This window comes from Salvelinus fontinalis, chromosome 35 (genome assembly GCF_029448725.1).
Source record: "Salvelinus fontinalis isolate EN_2023a chromosome 35, ASM2944872v1, whole genome shotgun sequence".
Lineage (NCBI taxonomy): Eukaryota > Metazoa > Chordata > Actinopteri > Salmoniformes > Salmonidae > Salvelinus > Salvelinus fontinalis.
In genome coordinates, this window is record NC_074699.1 from 41,135,906 (window position 1) to 41,148,879 (window position 12,974).

At 44.8% G+C, this 12,974-nt stretch overlaps 1 protein-coding gene across 3 annotated transcripts; it reads right to left on the bottom strand.

The window, feature by feature from the left end:
• Nucleotides 1–785: 785 nt before the first annotated feature.
• LOC129834879 (cytoplasmic polyadenylation element-binding protein 1-like) lies at nt 786–12,134 on the bottom strand. Of its 3 annotated transcripts, none has more exons than XM_055900237.1 (12): nt 12,058–12,134; nt 11,565–11,736; nt 9,438–9,662; nt 7,690–7,922; nt 7,162–7,426; nt 6,961–7,074; nt 6,702–6,791; nt 6,138–6,274; nt 4,217–4,415; nt 3,172–3,266; nt 2,661–2,741; nt 786–2,431 (listed from the first exon to the last, which is right to left on the bottom strand). In XM_055900237.1, exons 1-12 carry the CDS (start codon nt 12,070–12,072, stop codon nt 2,321–2,323), a joined length of 1,737 nt encoding a protein of 578 aa, XP_055756212.1. In that variant the 5' UTR covers nt 12,073–12,134; the 3' UTR covers nt 786–2,320. The 3 variants fall into 3 exon arrangements, with proteins under 3 accessions (XP_055756212.1, XP_055756211.1, XP_055756213.1); XM_055900236.1 differs by having other exon boundaries at nt 6,687–6,791; XM_055900238.1 differs by lacking the exons at nt 11,565–11,736; nt 12,058–12,134 and adding an exon at nt 9,792–10,156 and having other exon boundaries at nt 6,687–6,791.
• Nucleotides 12,135–12,974: the final 840 nt, after the last annotated feature.

Genomic DNA, 12,974 nt, shown 5'->3' on the forward strand with positions numbered 1-12,974 from the left:
AGAAAATTAAGAAAAATCCCAAATCCAGATGTGCAAAGCGGATTACATACCCAAGAACCCTCAACGCTGTAGTTGCTGCCAAAGGTGCTTCTACAAAGTATTTACTCAATGGTGTGAACACATGTAAAATATCTATATTTCAATTAATAAATGTACAAACATATTCAATGTCATTATGAGGTAGTGTGTAGATGGGTGAGAATCTACTTTTTTTTTTACCCCTTTGTGGTATCCAATTGGTAGTTAGTCTTGTCTCATTGCTGCAACTCCCGGACTTGGGTGAGGGGAAGGTCGAGAGCCGTGCATCCTCCGAAACAACCCAACCACACTGCTTCTTGACATGGGTCTCCCAGTCGTGGCCGGCTGCGACAGAGCCTGGACTCAAACCCAGAATCTCTAGTGGCACAGCGCCACTTGGGAGGCCGAGAATCTACTTAACCAAAAGAATGTGGAATAAGGGGTATGCAAACTTTGAAGGCAATCATTGTGGTACCTGATGAAAACCTCTTGTCTGTCAAAACGTTGGTTATTAAATTATTGCATCTGAGCTCCTACAGTGTGCGGCTCTCCTTCAGCTTGTAATGGCTCATTGTTACGCTACTTGCATCATGACAGCTGGGGTGGTGATCTGAGGTAAATGATTGCCTTGAAAAAGAGAACTTCAAAAAAGTGCTCCATCCCTTTAAATCTACTTATTTCTAAGGTCATATCATCCAAGAGCTATGCACACATTCATGGAAATCACCACAAGATTGTAGTTTACAAGTAAGACCAGAAGCAACAGGTAATGCTTAAACACCTTTATTGTGCCCAATCTGAACATTATCCACATCAGTAAGTAGCAGCAAAGAGACCACAGTGAGGTAGACTTTCAAAACTCTAAAAAGCAGCTGGGCTAAGACAAGCTCAGCATGAGTAACTTGATGGGGGAAAGACACTTAGTCTTTGGCACACAGCTTAATCTGCATATATCCAACAGGAACACGGAAGGCGATGGAGTAAGAAAGCACAGGGAAAGCTGTGTTAGGTCTACTCAAGCTCTTGGTACGGTTTTAGCAAAGTGGAAGTTCTACATTCAACAGGAAACAAGCAGCGGTTCATATCTGGGCTCAGATCTGGGCTTCATATCTGAGCTCAGGGCCCCTTTGTTGATGTACAAAAACAGTGATTACAAATCACTGCCACCCTCTCCTAAAGTGCAAATTAAAAAGTGCAACAATAAAACTATGTAACTTACAATCAAAACGTCAATGTCCGTTCGTCTCAGTAAAGATCCATCCAATTGATTGAAAAACATGGAAACCCAGTTGAAGCAGTGTCCAGTAACGTTGGGCTTTATGAACTTGCCCAACAATACAAGAAAAGTAATGCTTCAACACCTTAATCTGTGCCCATTCAGTAGAACAGGTGGAAGGCAACCCTGGTCCTGGAGTGCCACATGCACTTCATGTTATACATTTTAACCAACCTGGAAGACCAGGTGTTGAATTTAGGAAATCACTGAACAGATCAATTGGTCAGGTGTGGTGCCTAGTTGGAACAAAATCCTGCAGACCTTGCGACACTCCAGGAACAGGGTTGCATACCCCTGCAGTAGAACATCGTAGGGAGAACAAATCTACCACCAGCCCCAGACTAATACTTCGGGGTGAGGAAAAACCAAGGGGAGGGGAAAAATTAAAAAGCCGCCAGGTAGAATTCGGTTCCAAATTTCCTTGTCATGACTTAAAACCGTTTGTGTACAAATTAGTAAAAAACTGCGTAAAAATGTCTGAAATGCGACTGGTTAAATGAAGCCCAACTCATCTTCCAAAGTAAAAAACACCAGCTGGCTTGCACAGGAAAAACAGTAAGCCAACTGGGGGTGGGGGGGAAGGGGTGGAACTATTTGAAGGCACTGTATGGTATCTACCAACGAAAGGCAATGAGACGAGCATGCTCTCAATATGCAACGCATGTAAAACAAAATCAAAAAACTTAAGGATAAGAGAAAAAAATCAAGGCGTTTTCATCTACTTCTGAACCCTGGCCTGAATCATCCTCGTCTGGCCACAAGTCAGGGAAACTGCATAAGGAAGTGTGGGGCCCCTGACTATCCCAACAAGGTCACTGTGCATAGTGCCAACGTGAACAAGTAAACAGCAAAAAGTAGCAAGTGCAGCAGTAGACTTCTCTACAGTGTTTCTCCCCCAATCCTGGTGGGAGTGCCATGGTGCCCCTGGTGTCGGGGCAGCTGGACACTCGTGCTCTGCGGACGCCCGCTGTGTGTCCTCACCCGTGAGGTGTGGGGTTCTCCGCCCCCTCGCTGGACTCCTCTGCTCTAGCTGGACTCCCTGTTCTTCTGGTTGCGCATCAGGGGCCGGTGGTTGCTCAGAAGGTCCATGGAGTGCTGCCAGTGCCAGCAGGAGCGGCAGTAGTACTTAAAGCAGGCCTGAGGAGAACACAGGTAGTAGTGAGCTTACCTTGTGCACTGTGGTTAACATACATGTGTGTATCATTGATTTGCCTAAACATTAATACCATAAAACTTGATTTACACAAATGTTTGCTTCTTGAATAAAGGCTTAGTAGGAGGCCTTAGTGGATAGATACATACTTGAACATGATTAGACCAGATAGTTGTAATCCTAGATTCACATCAACCCAATGTCATAACACACCTGGTCCCTGCAGAAGAACGGCCCGGGTTGGCGACTGCACACTTGGCACATGGAGTCCTCCAGGTAGGGGTCAATCTGAACCTGAGAAGGGACATCACAGTGCTTATATTCAGACCATTGAGAGAAGGACAGAATTACCCTTCATTACAATTCCTCAATGAAACGTGTTGGTCCCATGTTTCATGAGCTGAAATAAAAGATGGCAGATATTTTCCATACCCACAAAAAGCTTCTCATTTTGGCCACAAATTTGTTTACATCCCTGTTAGTGAGCATTTCTCCTTTGCAAAGATAATCTTTCAATGCACAAAAATAGTGACAAAATCCAGATTTTTTTTAAAGGTTTCTGACCAACAGACTCATCTGTATTCCCAGTCATGTGAAATCCATAGATTAGGGCCTCGTGAACTAACTCAGTAAAATCTTTGAAATTGTTGCATTTATATTTTTAGTTCACTATAGTTGAAAGCAGTCAATGCTGGTCACGTGTTTAAAACCAGACGGCTCTTACCTTCTTTGTAAACTTGGGGGTTTTGATCTCTACAAACGCTGCACACACAGCCTTCAGGTAACTGCGCTGGTTGTTGAAGGTGACGCGCCCAGAACCTGTACATCATGAGATTAAGGACGAAAAGGATTGATACCATTACACCTCTACAGGACCCAGCCAGTCTACAGGACCCAGCCAGTCTACAGGACCCAGCCAGTCTACAGGACCCAGCCAGTCTACAGGACCCAGCCAGTCTACAGGACCCAGCCAGTCTACAGGACCCAGCCAGTCTACAGGACCCAGCCAGTCTACAGGACCCAGCCAGTCTACAGGACCCAGCCAGTCTACAGGACCCAGCCAGTCTACAGGACCCAGCCAGTCTACAGGACCCAGCCAGTCTACAGGACCCAGCCAGTCTACAGGACCCAGCCAGTCTACAGGACCCAGCCAGTCTACAGGACCCAGCCAGTCTACAGGACCCAGCCAGTCTACAGGACCCAGCCAGTCTACAGGACCCAGCCAGTCTACAGGACCCAGCCAGTCTACAGGACCCAGCCAGTCTACAGGACCCAGCCAGTCTACAGGACCCAGCCAGTCTACAGGACCCAGCCAGTCTACAGGACCCAGCCAGTCTACAGGACCCAGCCAGTCTACAGGACCCAGCCAGTCTACAGGACCCAGCCAGTCTACAGGACCCAGCCAGTCTACAGGACCCAGCCAGTCTACAGGACCCAGCCAGTCTACAGGACCCAGCCAGTCTACAGGACCCAGCCAGTCTACAGGACCCAGCCAGTCTACAATGCAAGGTCAAACCCAGACAGCAATAGGCTACTTCTCAAATTTACCTCCACAGTTATCGCTAAATGCTCTACAGATACCAAGCCGAAAACTCAAAAAGCAAGCAATGCAGAGGCAGTGCCTGTCAACGTACATTAGACCCTTAATGACTGCTGCATTTCAGACAGTTACAGAACACACCCCATACATTACCAATAAAGCTACATTCACCAATATAATTCCACAGTCATGGCTAGTCGCCGCCAGTCTTTCAACAGTAAAATCTCACCTATCGGGTACTTATGCTTGTCGGTGTCAATCCCAGCGTACATCACGCCGCCGAACAGGTCATTCATGATGCTGGCCAGGGCCTCTGCGTTGAGCATGCCGTGCAAAGCACCCACAAAGACAGTCTTGCTGGGGTCCAGGCGCTGGGAGGGGCAGCGCACATAGTTACTGTCAGAGATCACCCAGGGGATCACCTGCACCTGTGAGATCAGAGAGGAGGGTCAAGGGGTGTCGCAATAGTCTAGCAGTGTTCTTTCTTTAACCTCTTTCAGCTAGGGGGCACTATTTTTATGTTTGGAAAAATAACATTCAAGGTAAACTGACTTTCTCATGCCCAGATGCTAGAATATTGTTGACAGATTAGGATAGAAAACTCTAAAGTTTCCAAAACTGTCAAAATATTGTCTGAGTATAACAGAACTGATTTTGCAGGTGAAAACCTGAGGAAATCCAACCCAGAAGTGCCTTTTATTTGGAAAAATCCCTGTTCCATTGCCTGCCCCTCCATTTAAAGGGGTATCAACCAGATTCCTTTTCCAATGGCTTCCTCAGGCTGTGACCAGGCTTTAGACAGTTTCAAGTCTTTATTTTGATTTATCAAAACGCTTCAGGTGTCCTTTGATTAGTTCATGCGCCCGAGAGTTGTAGCTCGACATTTTCTCTAGTATTGAATAGTTTACCGTCCGGTTGAAATATTATCGATTATGTATGTTAAAAACAACCTGAGGAGTGATTATAAAAAAAATTGACATGTTTCTATCGAACATTACGGATAGTTTTTGGAATTTGTCTGCCTTTCAGGACCGGAACAAGCCTGTGGTTTTCTGAACATAACTTGCAAACCAAATGGCGGTTTTTGGTTATAAAACTAATCTTTTGAAAAAATAACTTTTGTGTAACTGGGAGTCTCGTGAGTAAAAACATCCAAAGATTATCAAAGGTAAGCGATTAATTATATATTTTCTGACTTGGGACCAAGCTAATTTGCGGCTAGCTGTTCTTACTGTTTTGTCTAGTGATTGATAAGCAATCAAAGCGTTTGAGTTTGCTGTAAAGCATATTTTCAAAGTCTGACACAATAGGTAGATTAACAACAAGCTAAGCTGTGTTTTGGTATATTTCACTTGTGATTTCATGATAAATATTTTTATTTTTTATTTGTCGCTCTGCAATTCAGCAGTTGTTTACGGAAATGATCCCGCTAAAGGGATCCGTGCGTCAAGAAGTTAACATTTCAGATATATTAAACGTTTGTGGATATCCTGTTAACATTAAATATTTACCTTCAAGCTCTTTTCCACTAAACCAGTGGTTTTCAGAACCTCTACAGGAGACCCCCCCCAGAGGTTTCATTATTTTGTTATAGCCTTTAACTGGCTCATCTACTAAGATAACATGGATTTTTTTAATGATTGGCTAAATTATCCATGGTCTAACATTTGATTTAAGACTCCGAAGAATTAAAACTATTAACACAATTTGAATAAGCATTCCTACCATTAGCCCATAGAAATGCATTGAATAACAGATCCACTACATGGGACATCTCCCCCCCCCCCCCCCCCCCAAAAAAAAGGAAGTTTATTCTAAAGTGTGTCCTGTAGAGCTATTTTTTTTTTACATGCATTTAACCTCATTTTAGGAACTAAACCATTTCCATATATACTAACTTTTTTTTTTTTTAACTTCTAGGTACCTTCAGATAAATCTTGTTAGGCTTGTGGGTGTACATGTTCAAGAGACTCAAATTGTTCAGACACTACAGACAGAAGTTGGCAGATCTCTAGTTTAAAGCCATTTTGATTGGGATTTATTATGTTTTATTGAGTCACACTTCTGAGAAAATGGTAGAGAACTTGAACACAGCAGTTAGTCCGAACCCCCTGGGTGCGGTCACCAGGACACACAAGCATCCCACTCACATCCTTGCAGCGCATCCTGCGGCTGGACATCTTGAAGTAGTATTCTCCGTTCTCCTCGGGGTGGAGCAGGTCCTGGGTGCAGGCCTGGAGCAGCGCACGAACAGACTTCTCGTTCTCAAACACAAGGTAGACGTAGCCTACAGCAGAGCACAGCAGAGCGTCAACACCAGGCTAACTGACAGAGTGAATTTGCGAGTCTATTAATGGTCAAGAGTATTAGTATGGTGTATGTGAACAAAGACATTCCATTAAGTGTTGCTCATTGTTTATTCTGAATTGTTAGTGAGACCTCAAGTGATACGATCCACTCCGACCTCCATTCTGAAGACGGCAAGGTGAGCAGTATTCTCAAACTCATTATCAACATGGTAGACAAAGAATATTCCACTTCTTGCACAAAACACATGTTTGTGTGGGGTAGGGTTTGTGGGAACCATTGAATGACCAAGTACACTTGTGTCTAAACTCACCATCCCACTGCGTGCCCAGTGCCCACCACTGTGCCACCTTAGAACCATAAGAGTAAATATCCTACCAGCCTGTCATTACCTTTGGGCATATTACCTTTGGGAGGGCAACGAGGATGCTTGCCATCCTTACCGGGCCACTCCACACTCAGAGGGCCGTAGCCACTGAATGTGTTGATCAGACCGGCTGGAGAGAAAAGGGTCAGCAGTCAGACCAGTTATAGGTCAGTTAAACAGAAACAGTGTACTATGAACCAATTAGATTCAAGATTCTTTAACATTGTTCCTCTCAAGGTTTGAGTCTAAAATAAGATAAGAGCCAATTTAATGCCATGGAAACGGTGAAGCAGCTGTACCTTCAGTGATATCCCAGGGTACTCCTCCCAGGAAGACCTTGTATGAGTACAGAGGGTTCTTGTTGTTGCGGGGAGGAAGTTGTCCACTCCAGGTGAAGGTGGCTTCATTTACAGCTGAAGGGAAAGTCAAGACTGAGCTGTTAACAGCAGTAGAACATGTAGATTCAATAGAAAGCTGAGCGTGTTAGCATTGTCCCATACCGGCTGCCTGCCTGTGCAGACGGGCCTCCCTCTCGATGCTGAAGGGGTCATCGGGCGTCTCCAGCAGGTCCAGGCTGGGCCATATTGAGGCCCCGGGCCAGCGGCGGGACAGGGCCGTGGCAGAGCTGGTGGCGCTGGGCGGTGGGGTGAGAGGGGAGCCGTGGTCCTGGTAGTTCAGCCTGGAGCCCAGAGAGCTCAGCCTCATAGAGTCCTTCTGCATGTTGGACATGAGGAAAGGTAGGGGGGGAGAGATCCTCAGGGAGGACTGGTTGGGAGGGGGTTAGAGACATTCCTTCAGTTCAGCAGAAAAGGCAGAAAACTCCATTAACTACTCTACAGCAAAACATATGACATGACCTTGATCAACAAACTAAAAGTCTGCCCCTAAAAATAAACATGAAAACTAAACCATGACAATCATTTGAGTGGAATGTAAATTTACAGTGACATGCATTTGACATAAATCAATTCAAAAACCACTTCAAGTTTACAACCCCCCCCCCCACACCCAAGTACACAGATACTTACGAGCAGGTCTGAGAGGTGGTCCGAGCCGGAGCTGAAGCCACTGGTTTCAGAGTCTACAGGGCTGCTGGAGCGTGAGTCTAGGAAGGAGCGTGAGTCCAGGCGGCTGGTCATGCGAGCCATGCTGGGGAACTTTTCCAGGAATTCAGCTGCCGTGCCCATGGGCTCACTGGGGGGGTTATAGCCAAGGGGCTTGCCCAGGATCTGGCCCAGGGGACTGCCCAGCATGTCCAGCACTGAGACCATAACAGAATTTTCGTCAGCTCTTACAACTAGCAGCATCAGAGGCTGAAGCTGAGATAAGGCTATATTCAACCAGCCCTAACACTTTTCTACCTGTTAATCAATTTCACCAAATTGGTCAGAGTCCACAGCTCCCAGATTAGAGCATAAAAGCCAGCAGATACTTACATTAATCTGATATATCCACACTGTTGTCAGGCCCACTGTCAATAACAGGAAAATATTCTGGGAGCCCATTTGTATCTACGAGTTACAAAATGGCTGCTTTCGAGTGAGCAATGGTGACTGATAAACCATCAGGCCTTAGCATAGTGGCCGTCTTTCCATTCCAGATTAGAATTCTGCCACACTGCCAGTTTCTTAGACTATGACCAGACAGACTCATTAGCCAAGCACAGCCATATCAAAATTCATGACTAAATAGTTTCCATTGAACTCCTGGTACCAAGATGTTGAAAGGATAGAGAACGCACCATAAGGCAATAACCAGAGAACAAGGTTAAAACACCATCACATCTTGTTATAGTTGCTATGCAACCTTCCATAATGAAACTATAGGTCTAACGCACAACTAGTACGGTTACCATCCTACAGCATTAGAATTTCATTGGTTGTAAGGAGCTAGGCAAGCCCCGATCATTGGGCTGATCTGACAATGCAGACTGGATCAGCTGACAACCACACAAATTACTTACTGTGGGTCTAGCTGTCCCAGTGGGCTGAACATGAGGCACCAAGGGAATCTGACTCTACTGGCCCACTTTAGAAGCCCCATTCAGGGCAGTGCTGTTAACAAGTTTGTGTCTGGGATGGTATGGATATGTTGTGACAATCTCATCACAAGAACTGGGTCAGTACAATGTGAGATGGGAGGCGACACTGTGGAGGCAGGGTAATGTCATTAAGCTAAAACATGGAATGAGATATCCACAAAACAAATAATTATGTACAAGGTGCTTGAGGGAGGTATAGTCAACCTCTCATCCTGATGGGAAAAGGCATTATTTAAGTCATTTAAGTAGGGACACTATTGAATATCTGAAAAACAAGTTAAATACGAGTTCACCCTGTTCGGGGATATAAATAGCAGGTCCACAGACAACGGACAAACTGCCACATCATCCTCTGCAACAGCCAGATGAAAGCTCTAAATCTAGGGATGACAATAGCTCAGTATCACTAAAATACTACAGACCAAACCCAAGAGAAACCTCCAATGCCAACACCTGAACAGAAGTCATTACTGATAATGCAGCATACTGTCTCAAAGCCAGAGCAAGTTACATTGACACAATGCCACACAAAACCTAAGTAGGCTATAGCACTCATTAAATCCAATGTGAAGTACCAGACTAGCAACTAGCAGTTTTTTCCCAGCACATTGGAACATGTGGTACAGTAGACTAACAGGACAGCCAAAGCCTTTATGTTAATGTACTTCGTCTTAAATGTACACTGTCAACAGTATAGTTCAGTATTCACTACAAAGGAAGTATTCCAGTACTCACTGGAGGTAGAGCTGGTGTGGGCCTGGGAAGCAGCGGTGGTGTCCGTGTCATGGCTGCTCCAGGGGCGCTCCCAGCCGGACAGGCTAAGGGACTGGAGGCCCAGGCCCAGGTCGTTGACATCTGGCAGGCCTCTGGAGGCGCCCTCGTGGAGAGAGCTTCCGCTGCCACTGCTACTGGGGAAGAGCATCCTGCTTCCCACTGCAGACAGCTCCGATTCCTGCAGGTCTGTGGACGAACGAGGAGAGATGAGCTAATAAACAGTTAAGCACCCTGCATCTGCCCGAGGGAAGAGGACATGAGAAGGGAGGGGGTGTCGAGTGAAATGGCTTCGCTTTCCCAAAAACAAAATCTTACTGGTAGAAATGAAGTCAGACTGTAGCAACCCTTCCCTGCATGTTGATCAGGTGAACCTGCTGCGACTGTGCCCGTTGCAACTGCCATGCATTTCCATCTGAATCACTGACCGACTTAGAATGTGACCAGACTGCTGATTCACTCGCACCCCCCTGCTAATGACATCAGCTCCACCGCCACCCCCCCTTCCGTTTCCTCTAACTGGGTAATGAAAAATTCCTGTTGGAGATATTCTCAGACTCCCCCGGCACAGCGTCTGTCAGCGATGCAGCCAGCCGCTGCTGCTGCTAACAGTAGCTCTAGCCTAGTTTCCTGAGTGAGCTGGCAGAGAGAGATGCAGCAGACAGAGGGAGAGAGTCATGAGCAGAGAGAAGGTGGGGGACCGACAGAGAGAGAGGGGTGTGGTAGTATTCTAACTGCAGGGTAGGAGGGGGCACAGAGCAGAAATCCCTGGTGTATTGAGCTGGCTGGCTCACCCTCCCAGATTTGCCAGTGTCAGACACACAGAAGCTATAGTTGCAGCAGCTGCCTGATCAGAAGTAGGAGGACGGAGTGATTTGCACTGCCAGCTTGCCCCATTGCACTTCAGGGCTGGACAGCCTCCAACTGCTATCTACAGTCCTGATTCAGCAACTCAAGGCAGAGGATTAGGGTGGTGGTTGGGTAGAGGAGGATAGGTCATCATTGAAGCTTTGTTTCTGGCTGGATTAACATTGCCAGATTTATAATGCGTCATTCACACCCAATCTCAAGGAGGGATGATTGTTGTAATTTTTGTAAAATGTGAGTCATAATCAACATTGTAAATCATTATGTTTCAGCATAAAAAACAATCATACTAGCCTATGATAAAATTAAAATATGCCCGAAGTCTGGTTACACAGTTGTATGGAAGGGTCATACGGGATGACAAGTTGGTGGTCAAAAACCATTGGTGCCAACTGAGTTGAAACCATACAAATAAAAGTGTAAGACGTTTTGCAGCCTGGTCTCAGACTAGACGTAACATAGTAAATGTAAATCCTGATTGCAAATAATATTATGTCACGTTTGGTAGTTACATAAAACCGATCTAATTTAAGGTGGTTGGTCGGGGTGGGCGTTTAACATGAACGTCTAGCAACCCGAAGGTTGCGAGTGAATCTCACTGACAACTTTAGCATTTTAGCAATTTGCAACGTCAACTACTTACTACTTTGCAACTACTTAGCATGTTAGCTAACCCTTTCACTAACACTAAAATTATCTCTTTTAGATAATTCTTTAACATAACTCATAACATATAATCCGAAAGATGTGATGACGAAAAGTAATATACTAAATGGAGTGTCTCGGATTTACACAGAATACCAAATGCTCTGAGACCAGGGTGCATTTAGGCATTTCTTATTTTAAGAACTTTGAGCATAACAATGTTACAAGTTATACTCCAATTATCTTTTCAATTCATTATAAACTACAAAGTGGACAAGCTGGGTGGCCTAGTGCATGACTGAATTTAAAATAAATATATCAGGTTAAATACAGAGTAGAATTGCAGTGTCTGAGAGTCTTGGCAAAGACCTCAAGCTCTGGAAAGCTTTGCCTACAAGTGCTGCAATGCTGCAGCATGAATCAGCTGTTCCCACAATTATGACAAAGAGCTGTGTAGAATTCAAAAAGCCATTAAGGGAAATTGTATGTTTAGTATGCTAATAGTTTCCCCTTTACTGCCATTGATTACAAGCATAACGATGTGTCATTCCAAAGTACACGTGCAGCGAGAAAGTTTACCGGTCAGGAGCATGTCTAGCTTTCCCTTGGTGCCGGACGTGGTACACACACCAGTAAAATCCAGAGAGTTGCCCAGCATGGTGTTCATTCTACGATATATGTCCGCGTTACTGCAAGTGGACAAGGCCGCAGATTCTGGTGCCCAATTGTCATGGGGTCGAAGTTCGTCTCTCTAGAAATGAGAACAAACTTGTTAAAATATCAGTTGGATGTAATTCAAGTAATGTATGTTAACATTTGAAGTTAAAATATATGGCTTCGTAGGCTACATCGATCACCCTGGTTAATACATATTCTAGGTTCATTTTTCAGGCTTAAGTCACGATATTGTCTTTTTGTCCATTTTACATAGATTTAGGCCTAAACCTATTAGGCTAGCAGCAGCAATTACTTTTAATTGTAGCCTAGGCCTATATGCTTTTCATGTGCTACTGTTGTTTGAAAGACAAAAAACATTGAGCGAAATACAACTACTCGTTGGTGTTTTTCTTACCAATGAAAACGCCATGGTAGGAAATATCTAACAGAAATGTTTCAAACAACCGCCACTCACGCCGAGGTCATACTTATGAATGTAGTCGGTAGACAATTATCCACATTGATTAGGAAAACGTATGCCTATCCAATCAGGTGATTTGGGCGGTACCATTGCCAAGTACTTTGCCTGCATTTATAACCAAGTGGGAAGATGGTATTTACCGCATATGGCCAGGAGAAAACACTGCCCCCCTCTCACAAGTCTGCTAACAATGCATGAGGCACACTGGCTTCAATGGCTTTCGCAGACAACAGTGGACGCATAAATTCTGTCCTAATGACAATCGCCAAATGTCATTACCCTTTATGGTGTTTTGTGTAAAAGATGTCTCGTTCTATTCACCACTGTTTGGAGGCTGGAAATATGTTGCGAGTGGATGAACGTGTGGAGGTAGCCTAGTAAAGGAGCCCTTTGAAGTTATTGATAATCCGATGAAAACATAATGCCTGCTTGTGTTTATGCCACAATAAAAAATAGCACATTTTAGAAGTTCAAACAAATCTTTACGACTTGGCCCACATCGATTATATTGAATTAATATAATTCTATGATTAGGCCCATACAAATTGGTGGTGCACGCGCAGAGTGTGCACACATATGAGATCCCGTACTGTGAAGAAATGTAATCTACTTTCACCCCTGGGCAGCCTGCAGTACCCCGGTTGTCTTCAATTTGAGTTCGTCAATGAAAAGGGACAGCACTGAGCTAGCCTGTAACGTCACTTCCTGGAGTAGCTCAAACTGCGCATGTTATTTCCGCGTTCAAAACAACTGGGAAATCGGAATTGGGAAAACGAGCTCCGGTTGGGAAAAATCTATTTGAAGTGTCATCCAATTCGGAAATCCAACTCTGGAACCCTGCTTCTTTCCAG